At 39.7% G+C, this 11519-nt stretch overlaps 1 protein-coding gene across 15 annotated transcripts in view; it reads right to left on the bottom strand.

Moving 5' to 3' along the window:
• Positions 1-10311: 10311 nt before the first annotated feature.
• The window catches only part of ptprsa (protein tyrosine phosphatase receptor type Sa), a 223126-nt gene continuing 221918 nt past the window's right edge, over positions 10312-11519 (bottom strand). For all 15 annotated transcript variants that reach the window (XM_005730285.1, XM_005730292.1, XM_005730287.1 and 12 more), the window contains 2 exons: positions 10966-11101; positions 10312-10548 (listed from right to left, as the gene is read on the bottom strand). In XM_005730285.1, coding sequence (XP_005730342.1) covers positions 10480-10548; positions 10966-11101 — 205 coding nt within the window. In that variant the 3' untranslated portion in view covers positions 10312-10479. The remainder of the gene's footprint in view (positions 10549-10965; positions 11102-11519) is intronic.

Here is an 11519-nt window from a genome sequence, read left to right as displayed (position 1 = left end):
TAATTTTAATAAATGACAAATTAAAAAGGCACAAACATTTTTTTTGTATCGAAAAAATATCGAACCGTGACACCAAAGTATCGAACCGAACCGAACCGTGAATTTTGTGTATCGTTGCACCCCTAATGCTTATGTAGCAAATTGGAAACGAGGTAGTTTATTTGGGTTATTTCCCAAAAACTAACTAATATACAAATGAGAAACAGCCTCGGAGTGAAGAAGATTTCACTGAATTGTTGCTGAATCAGTAAAATGCTGCTGATTGAACTCGATATCTGAACCTGAAGCCTTTCGTGACAATGCTCCAATTAGTCCTTCCCTCTCAGGTTAATTTAGTTCTATGTCCTGAAACCAAACAACTGGCAGACAAAAACAATTAAGTTCGAAATGCCTTAAGTTGCTGTTGCACTTACTTTAAAATAATGGCTCAACTTCTCAGTTAAATAACATAATTTTATACAGTACTTCTATCTCTGTATGCAAGGAAAGCTGTTCATTATGTTTCCCCAAACATAATCCCACGCTCTTATAGTTCAGTGGTATCATGCAGGCCACAGTTAAGCAGCTGATGTGTCACAGAAGTCCACATGGTCACTGGGGGAGGAAGTTGTGCTCGACTCTTTAGGAATGAGACCTCACATGATATATGGCCAATAGCACTCCACTCCGCTGAGTTATCAAGAATGTTGCAAATGCGCTTGGGTTTGTTTTTATTTGAAATACAATGAAAACTGGAACCTACAGCCTGTCTGACTCTTATTTGCACACTAGATCTGTTTTTAGGACTTTTACAGTGCAGTGCAGAAGTCTGGAGCCACCCTTCATGTCTTCTTCCAAGGAGCCAGACTCTTTTGCAATTTTTAAAGCAATTTTGTGTAATAGATCTCAATGCTTTGTTTTTTGGTTTGTTTGTTTTTTGGACATTCGCTGCTTTTTCATTCTTTTTCAAATCAGCCCTTGTACTTGACCATTTTCAGAGGAATGCATTTTTTAAAATTTGTTTTGTTAAGCCACTTACCACTTCAATTTCAAGCTTAGAAAAAGGAGCAAATCAAGGGATGAAACTTTTGGGATGAAATGAAGCTCTTTGTAGATGAGGTGATTCCGAAAGAGCTATTAGCCAAAAACGTGTATTCTTTAAAAATTGAGGAAACTGGACAAGTGAAGCACAAAAGAAGAAGTGGCAGGCCAAAAACTATCCACAGCACAGGAACGGTCCCTAAAAGTCATGTCCTCCAAGTCTGAAACAAAAAATCCAGCAAAGAACTGACTCAGGCCCTGAGAGATGCATTTGACTCTTCAGTTGATTGCTCACTGAAGTATCATCAAAAATGGTCTCAGTGGATGGGTGGCTGTCAAGAAGCCGTTCTTAAGGAAGAGAAAAAGTTGAGATATGACGAAAGTAGACAGAAAACTAGTGCCAACAAAGCTTATGGAGTATAAATCATCATGACTGTGTGCTGTATGGAGGAGGTCAGGAATGAAGTACAGCAGTGAGCGTCTACAGCCATCTGTAAAACACAGTGAAGCTCTGCCATGGTGTGGGGCTGATCCCAAACACACTGACAGTGCAGTTAAAGCATACCTGGATAGAAATAGACACAACTGAACACTATCAGTCTTGGTTTGGTCTCCCCGGAGCCTCGACCTTAACACTGAAGCAGTGTGAGATCGTCATCTATCAGAGACAGCCAAATGCAGAACAAGAGCTTTGAATGTCCTTCAAGAAGCCTGGGGAACTATTCCTGAAGACTACTTAAAGAATTCAGCCCCAAACAGGAAGCACTTTCATGCAATGAAACCGTGCACCACCTTTTATGTTAATTACCACACTAGCAGGGTCAGAGGATGGACACCGAAATATATGAGACCTAAGCTTTAAGCATTAGCGGTAGCAAACATACCGACTTACTCTAAACCTATAATGATGACATAAAAGACACAAGCGGTGCGCCCTGTCATTATGTGGTGAACTTCAGTCGATGCAGTGGTTAGTGAACGCCCTCTTTTTATCGGTGCTCATATTTGTGGGCCAGACTGGGACGGCTGAGTGATTACGTTATGCAAATTTGAGATTCACTCGGATGAGAAGTCCAACTCGTAGAGCTCGGCTAGAAGTTCCCGCCTGTATTCCTCGAACTACAAATGTAACACGTCTTCATTTTTCATCCTGAACTCATTTTCTCTGCCTCTCACTCTGCTGGAATGTAAGTTTATTATGTTCAGATGGACATGTTTACAAGGAAGCTTTAATGGTTCCATTGCAGACGGTTTCATGTGTCCTTAATCATTAATGGAAAATTCACTGTAGAGCACCGCAGAATGCTTGTTTTGTTTTTTTCTGGAAGCCATCATTCTTATGTTGTGTTTCCCATTACAGAACCATTATCTGTCTCCACAGTACTGAGCATATTTTGAACTGAGTGCTTTAGCTGACATTTGAGACCAGAGTCCAAATGAGTTTTTAGAAACATTGTTAGGAAAGCAGACACGAGGCAAAGTTTGAAGATTCTCATGTTTACTGCTCTTGAAGTTTTCAAAGAAGTATTTCAAAGTCAGCACCAAATGATGACCTATCACAAATTTATACCAGAGACATTCCTTGTCCTTGTTTGGGTATATTTTGGAAAAAAAATCCAAGAAGAAATATGTGACTTTCTGTTTAGACGCTGTGCCAAAGCCACTTCCCATTGTGTACACTGGATTAAATGCCGCATTTAAGAATCATCCCAGATCCAAGAAGCAAAATTTGAAAGAGGATGTGCTGTTCTGTGTGCAATATTTATGAGAAAGTTTAGCTTTTTTGTTTGCTTTTCAAATATGTTTTGAAACCAGGCTTCTCAACCTTTTCCAGAACGCTGAATTAAGAAACAAGGTTTAAATCATACTTCTCTAACTGAGCAAACTGGGGATTCAAGCATGCCATCAAATGGATTGAAACTGCTATTTTGTGAAAACCAGTCTTTTTGGAATCAAAAAAATGTCTTTTTTTTAATCGGCTAATTAAAATGGAAAATAAGCAATCCTACTGCTGCCAGTTTTTTTTTTTAATTAGTCTCGTCTGGCGGGGTCCAATATAGTTATTATTTCTCTTATTTTTGTGGGACTTCATCAACTGGAAACAAAATGTGATATTTTAAATGAGTTAGGACATTCACTAATGATCAACCTTGATATTTTATTCAAAGTTAAAAATCAAATAGCTTTCAAAGATAAAAGGTTCCCCCAACAACCTTGGACAGGCCATTAGGCAAGGCCAGGGGCCACTGTTTTAAAATAAAATTGGAATAGCAGATGAATGTTGAGACCTAAGAGTGTAGCGAGATGACAAAATAGAACTGGTGGATGAGACTGAGAAATAAAACTGCAAAAGGAAGAAGGAAACCAAGACGGTATCCCCGCTGCTTGCTTTTTTAATAGCAGCAATCAGTCAGTGGAAGAGCCCTGCCTGCACACAGAGAGGCAGAAAGGAACCAGGGAACGTAAGACAGATTATAGGAAATAACAGCACGAGGCCATAAACACAGGAGTCATGTCGCACCACAATTTTGAAATGCCACCGTTTACTGCTGGCAGACGCTCAAACACACTTTTAACAGGAAGGGCGCCGGGTATGAGCGCTTGTGCACGGGGGTCCCTGCTCAATTCGCACTCCAGACTTTTTGTGTTTCAGGTGTATAACGATCTTGCTGCATGGTAGAATACTATATATGCAACAAAAACTGTTAGTATTTGTATGAATGCACGGATCCCACATGTAGATGCGTTTAAAATAGAGCAAGTTATTTCTAAGCAGCAGCTCATAATGGTCTAGTTAGCATAGAGAAAGCCTCTGGAGAGGACAATACATTCCAATCCACCATCTATCAATGTGGATCTCTGATTTAATTGAATGGAAACAGCTCTTTAGTGTTATCCAGATGGTGCCATCTTATATTATCCTGCAGATGGCAGCAAAGTCCTTTGACAAAAATACTGGTTTATTTAATACAATATTTGACGTGTGATGTTTTCGTATCTTTCCATGAAACTGGTGCCAGCTGTGTGCTGACATGTTTGAAGAGGTTTAATGTTTATAACTCATCTATCTGCTCATCTTTGTCCATCAATGTCATGTCAGTGTTTCTTCATCCAGCACTCCAGTCATGGTCGTGGCATTCAGCGGTGATGATTTGACAGGTTGATGGAGCAGATCCATCTCTTGTGCTTACAATACAAGAAATGAAACAGAGTTAAGACGGGATCCTGCTGCTGCCTCATTTTTATTAATTATTTCTCCTTTTCTGCTCTTTTACATCCTTAACATCTGAAAGCAGCTCTGCCTTCGTCCTGTTGGTTCAGCAGGCATGTGGCATGGCAGCCCTCTGACACCTTTACTGCTCTGGCACGAGTTCAAATGTCACTAAATCTCCAGTTATAAAAGGTGGTCATAAACACCTAATGGCTGGCCATGAATTTTTTAGAGCCCTGAATATCACACAGAAATGACCTCTGGAAAACTACAACCTTAACAAGACGCATCTTACAGACAGACAGATAACCTCCACAGCCGGTGCAACTCGAGGCCCTCCCTCCCGTTTTTGTGGTTCTTTAGCTTTTTTCGTGGCATGATTGGATTGATTTGTCATTTGCAACAGAAAGAGCTTGGCCACGGGGCTGTGGATAATCCAATTTATCGCTTTGCCATTTATTACAAATTTCTGTGGCTTTTGGGTCCACTGTCACATCGATTCGTTGATTGCTTGCTTAGCTGGGTCCTAATGAGCTGCTGTCTGAATCACTGCATAATCGCCACCCTAATTCACTTCCTTGCCTACCCTCACACTTGGTCTGCTGGCTCGCCACTATTAGAAAGGGATGGACTGCAGCAGCTCTTCCGGCGCACAATTAGTAACATCATCCTTGAAGCGGGTTGTCAATCTGCGTACATTACCATTTAATAAATGACAATGCTTTAGTGGCTGTCACAGGGTGAGACGATGATGCAGCGGCATCTAATTTACAGGTGAATCCAACATGGCGTGAAGAGCAAAGTCTTAGGAGAGGCAGATTTTTGCCAATTTGAAACACTCTGATAGCTCACAGTTGTAAACTCATTGAAGTTTAGATCTATAGCTCAGTGTAAAAAACCCAACAACCAACACATTTCTAGTTACAGGTGGACACAAAGGAATATATACAAGGTTTAAAATATAAAGTATAAAATTAAAATATAAATACAGTTTATGTATTCTAAATATTTACAGTATCGTTATCTTGAAAAAGTCATTAGAGATTGCTTTAATGCACAAAAAATGCAGATGACTATACACTGTGCATGCTACTGCTTCTGAAATTCATCATATATATAAAATAAAATACACACTACACATGGCATCCTGTAGAATTTGCAACTAATTCACTCCCATTACCTCTGAGATTCGTCATTCCTACTCCTCAGGGGAAAAAAAAAGATTAAAAAACAAAAACAAAATGAGAAAAAATGTTGAAAAATGAATCCTAGCTACCCCCTCATTCCCCAACCTCTTTGTTCTTCCCTTTTTTGTCTCGCTAGAGTTATTGTTACAAATATTTTAGGGATACCGTGCAAATACCAAAAAAGCACACGCTGCAATTTGCAGGTTGTAATCTAAAGCAATATCTTTAAGGCAAACACAGTCAGGTCTGGGACCAACACACCCTTTGATTTCCAGAAGCATCACTTCGAGGTTAGCCGATATCCAAAGAGGACAGATTAGAGAGTAAATACCACTAGGTAAGGGTTTACCTCTGCACCAATATCAGCCTGTCTGCATGGCATTTATCAAGCTTGAAGAGGAGCTTAAGGACACACTGGGATGTGTTTGCAGAGAGGCTGGTGGATAAATATAGGAGGAAGCTAATCAAGCCATCTATCAACAAACGATGCGCACCATCTGTGAGTTTCATCACTCGTCCTATAGAACAGATTTTCTTTTCAGTGCAAGTTCCAGTCTGATGTATGATGCGCAAAGTAAGTGCTGATGTACTTCAAGTATCATAGCTAAATAACTCTCACCAGAAATTTGCATATTAACAGATGGGGAAATACTGTAGGCAGACAATCAGACAGGAGGAGAGATATCCATGCTGTAACCAATCTTACCAGCAAGAAACACATGCAAAATGATTTTCAGACAACATTTCTTTAATACAAAGTCAACATATCTACATACACAGTGGCTTTAAACCAATTATTGTTTCAGTTAGAAGTAACAGTTTGAAAGTGATAGCACTTGGCCCTCATACAAAAAAAGTATTTTTCTGAATTTGGGTTGTTTTTTATTTTTTCCAATTTGTCGTACTGTATACGTTCTGTTATTTTGATTAATTGATTAAGTTAGGGTTCATCTTTTGTTATTTCCCCTCTTCCCCTGAAATATTCAACATACTCCTGCAAATTTGGCGGTTTGTTTTCAAAAGCCTAACATCTTCACATTAAGTCAAAAAAAACGTAACACATTGCACAAGCTTTGAAAGACTTCCATGGTTTCAGTTTTGGCCTGGGCCCTTTCTCATCAGCCTCACTGAATTCCAGAGTCTTTCATCTTAGGCTTTGAGTTCATTATGAAACATCTCAAGGTTCCCACTGTTCAGAAATGACATGCTGGAAATGTGAATTTGCAGCACGTTTTTGGTTGTCTCAGTCTTTCCTTGGTTGCATCACTCTGCTATCTTTCACTGAGTCCTGATTTCTTTCTGCATCCCAAAATGAAGCATGGTCAAAGACAAAAACAAAAACCAAAGAAAAAAACAGTATGGTTCTGTTCCAGGCTTAAAAAAAATGCACCGGGGAGACAATAAATCAACGTGTCATGTTGGAACTGAACCATGTCTGGCCTTTAGCATAGCTGTATTTGCTCCTCAGCTAATGATATATTTATGGATTAACACCTTGGCATTTTAGGGAGTTGAACAGTTGCACATCTTCTGGGGGTTTTGTGGAAAGTGTTAAGGAATGAAGGATGCCTCCAGCGTTTTTACCGTAGCTGTGGCTTTAAGAATTTACACCTTTGTGATTAATCCTTTGTTTGAGAATTATTTTAAGACAATATTTCTTTTTCAAAAACACCCTTTAGTTGCTCCACTCTGTCTTACACCTAGAATAAGAATGTAACAGGTCCTTGAAATAATGATTGATTAGCAATTCAAATAGTTGACAGAAAGAACTAACCTCCCAGGCTTGGTCAAATTATACCAGCAGATCACTGGTGCTGATTTCGTGCTCTGTTTGAGGCTATAGGTATGAGAACAGAGGCTGGCATGTTTCCCATTTCAACTGCTAGCAGGGGAAATTAAAGTCAGAAGAAAAGTGAGTGGTAATTAAAGACCAGGGAGGAAGGACTGGAGAAGAGAGGTTTCAGAAAGCAGGCTCTACAACCACCAGGATGTGAGATGGACTTTGATTTTTGTATTTCTGTCCCCACCTAAAGTATGAGATCTTGAAGGTCAAATGATACAAATACATATAATCTATATATTTGTTTATTTACAGGTATACTCTAGATCATAGTGGATATCTAACAAAATGAATGGCCACATTATGTCTGAAAAATTAAAAAAAGAAAAGAGAACTTGAAGAGGATTTTCTTAAACTGCGAGGGTCATAGCCTGACCATGATCATACAAGATACAGTTCGTCAAGTTGGTCCTATATAGGTAAGAAAAAAATCGTCAGTTTTGAAATATTTGATTGATATTTTGTAGATCACTTCATCAACAGTTGCTCAAAAGAAAAAGAAAAAACGACAAAAAAATAAAAAATAGAAATAAAAAATGGCGTCTCCTCATCGGCACAGGTTCTACCCTCAGGTAGAAGAGCAATGGTGAGTGGAGGCAGAGGATTCAGGCATAGTGCTTCCCTCAGCTTCCATTAAGAAACACACAAGGTCTCTAAGATTATATATTTATATATATATATGTATGTATATATTAAAAAAACCACACACACAAAGAAAAACAAAATGAAATAAAATCATATTTTCAAGCATGAGAACTGACATGTTTAAAAAACAAAAAAGATGATGAGGAGAAACATATAATTCATACTAAGGTTTGGATATATCTTCATATTCTGCATTTAAATATATATGAATGTGTGAGTGCGCAGTACACATGAATGCATACATATATGCGCACAAGCACACAGCCATGTTATACTTAACATTTCTACAGTGAAAAAATAGAATGTCTTTAAACATAATATGAACAGATAAGCTTTTCTCTTTTCCTGCTAATTTAAAAAAATGATACAACATCTGTTAGAAAACTAAACTGAAAAAAAAAACAAAACAACCAAAAACATAATAAAAAGTCAACTATGTAGTGTAAAATAAGTCGTCATAATACAACATTAATGTTTTCGTAATGTTACAATAACAATAAGGCTTTTTTGGAAATAAGAAAAGATTACACACAGTTCTGTCCATCGCTCCGGCTTTTGTGCACACCCACCGGAAACCTGCGCGGGATCCGTAACGCTCGCGTATACCAAAGCGCTGTTCTCGAAATGAAAACCCGGTGATCTCAAAAGCTTGATTTTTCTTTTTAAATCACAACATACACTAGTGTGTCGACCTGCAGTTGTTCGGGGAGAGTAGGGAGGGGTTGGCGGGGGTAATACGTTTAAAGTTAATCTTTTTTTCGTTTGGGGATGTGCAAGTAACTTGTACTGGAGAGTTTTAGGAATGCGTCACAGCGTCGAGATCCATCATGGCTCCTTGGTCTGGCTGTGTCACCCACAGAGACATCACCTTGAAAACGGAGGGCAAATACCAAAGCATCTGTTTTTTTGTTTTTTTTGTTTTTTGTTTAAATGTATCCACCTGTCACCAAAACACACAAACAGTGGAACTAAAGGCCAATTTTTCAACCACATTAATGTGCAGCTTGGTAACTGCAGCAGGCCTTTGCCACTTGAGCGTCTTATACAATGATATAGATGATTATAGAGGAGGCTGGGCGAGAGGGAGGGGAAAAGGAGGCGTGGACGATGACGTCAAGTGGATGCGCTTTCAGTCATGCCAGTTATCAGAGATGGCATCTTTGATTCATCAGTTTCCTCTCCTTCCAAAGTCACACGTACAGCGTACACGAGATAAGCAGCATGTTTGGTTTTGACAGAAAATCATAATAATAAAAAAAAACGAGAAAAACGAGATAATTCCTCATTAGACAAAGTTCTGGAGGATGACGATGAGCGTTGGTCACTGTACACAAAGAGAGCCCTCACTTTTGCGGCAATCCTTGTTTGGTTGTTCCATTTTTGTTCCAAAGCCTTCCCCCCCCACCAGGTTTATCTCTTGTTCAAAACCGTGGATGTTGAAACCGCAGCCCCACAATGTAGTGGTTCCAAAGACAGGAGCGATTGTTAAAAAACAGAAGAAAGAAAGAAAAATCACGGGACACGGCTGCCGCTTGTCTCACCTTGGCTGCACGCAAGACGACGCGGCGGAAGCTTCGTGCAGCAGGCGAGACTTTTATCCGGTGACTGATCTTTGCACTGTTAATATACTGGCGTGTTGCAACATTCCTGCGATTACCTGGCTGAGGATACTGATTTCACACGAATTCACAACTGATGCAATTAGCACATTTTAAGAAATGTGTCGCTGTTTTCATCCTCACAACTGTAAGAAAACCAAAAAGTGTCTTCTTTTAGCTCTTAGTGCTCGAGAAGAAGTCGCTTTAATAGTCGAGTGTTATCCCACACAAAATACTGTAAAAACTTTAGGTTTTCTTGAAGGATTTGGTGCCGAATGTGAGTGAACTTGTCCTTTTCTGTTTATTTTGTTTCACTTTTTTTGTACAGCTTGATAAATCTTTTATGCAGGCAACCAGTTTCTTCATTTCTCACAATATTACTCACACACTGTGTTGATGGAAATACTTGAACCCCTTTTACACCCGAACATATCAAAAAACAAGATAGTCACCAAGTCTTGGCTACATCCATCTGCTTCTCAGTGTTTTTTACATTTTTATTTGTATTTTTTTTGCCTTCCTTTTCCTTCGTCATCTGTCGCTTGTTACTGTTGTGTCACGAAGATATTTTTTGAGAAGAGAAACGTCCACGAATGTTTACAATGTCCTCCACATTGAAACACTTGAGGTAAGGTAAGCAGTCTGACACTTTGATCAAAACCCGCCCCACATCTTGAGCCACAGCATCTGGTTCCTCCCCTGCCGAGGATCTTCTTTTCTTGAGATGATGGACAATTTTCTTGTGTTTCCTTGTGGCATATTTGAAAAGTCAAATTGGACTCTGAACTGGTTGGACCGGGTGTTGTCTTAAAAAAAAAAAAAATCTAGGAGATCCTGGTTGATGTGGCTGAATTGGCGGTGGCGATGTGGTTGTTTGCTGTCGTTTTAAATTTTAGTTCCTATGGCTCAAGAGGCTGTTGAGGTGGGGGTGGGGGGGCAACAGGATTCAGAGGAGGGGGAGGGGGGGGAGATGGCTTTTTACGTTGCATAGTGATCAAAGCTTCCTAAGTACTCCAGAGCTGCGTGATAGCAGAATTGATACTCATCCTGTGGAGGGAAAAAAACAGACAGACGCATAACAAATTGCATTAGAACACCTCCCCAGGAGTTTAATGACATGAGAGATTACAATTTTCAGACAATTTCAACTTGCAGTAAATTTCGCAATTTGCTGAGGCAGCGCATGTCCTGACAAGATCATTCTATAGATCCTATACCTAAGTAGAAAGCCTAGATTGGCATGAGCAAAAATTTTTTGCTAAATACAAAAACTTGATTTTGCATTTACCCATTTTCACACAGGAAGACCAGAAAACCAATAATAGACCTTATGGGGGTGAAGACACCCACCCAAAAGTGGTTTAATAGAGCGTTGCTAACTTATTGGTGGTCTTTTAAAATTCCACAAGTCTATCCAAATAAGGAGCAGTGTATGTTATTGTGTGTGACTCTGTGATTTCTCACCTCAGTTTGGACCATAGCTGGCCTCTGTGTTCGGAGCATCTTCACCGTTTGGAAGATATCAACCACACCTTCATAACGCATCCTTTCCAGGACGATGCTAAGGGTGATAAAGACTCCGGTCCTGCCCACGCCAGCACTGCAAACACAAAAAGAGAAAAAAGTGTATTCAGAAAGATGTAAAGCACGCCCTGTGCACACAGCGAGTGAATGGTGCCTTTGTAAATTGCGCCTTTCTTTTGTGTCGCATGCAGCATTTTGTGGGGGACAGTGACTGCAAAGATCTAAAAATACTTTGCACACTGGAAGCTCTAACCACTTAGAGGAAGCAAACTTCCACAGCTGGACATTCTGCTCCACGGTAAAACACCAGTGACACTAGCAAAGGAGGCAATTTGCATGTGAGAACCTCGTGAATCCACTTACATATTGTGGCCACATTCTTGTCTAACACACACACACACACACACACACACACACACACACACACACACACACACACACACACACACACACACACACACACATAGGCGCACATTTCAAGTCGCACACAAGCG

This window comes from Pundamilia nyererei, unplaced genomic scaffold (genome assembly GCF_000239375.1).
Source record: "Pundamilia nyererei isolate P.nyererei 1_Seehausen unplaced genomic scaffold, PunNye1.0 scaffold00036, whole genome shotgun sequence".
NCBI classification, from domain to species: domain Eukaryota; kingdom Metazoa; phylum Chordata; class Actinopteri; order Cichliformes; family Cichlidae; genus Pundamilia; species Pundamilia nyererei.
This window is presented reverse-complemented; position numbering and strand designations above follow the sequence as displayed.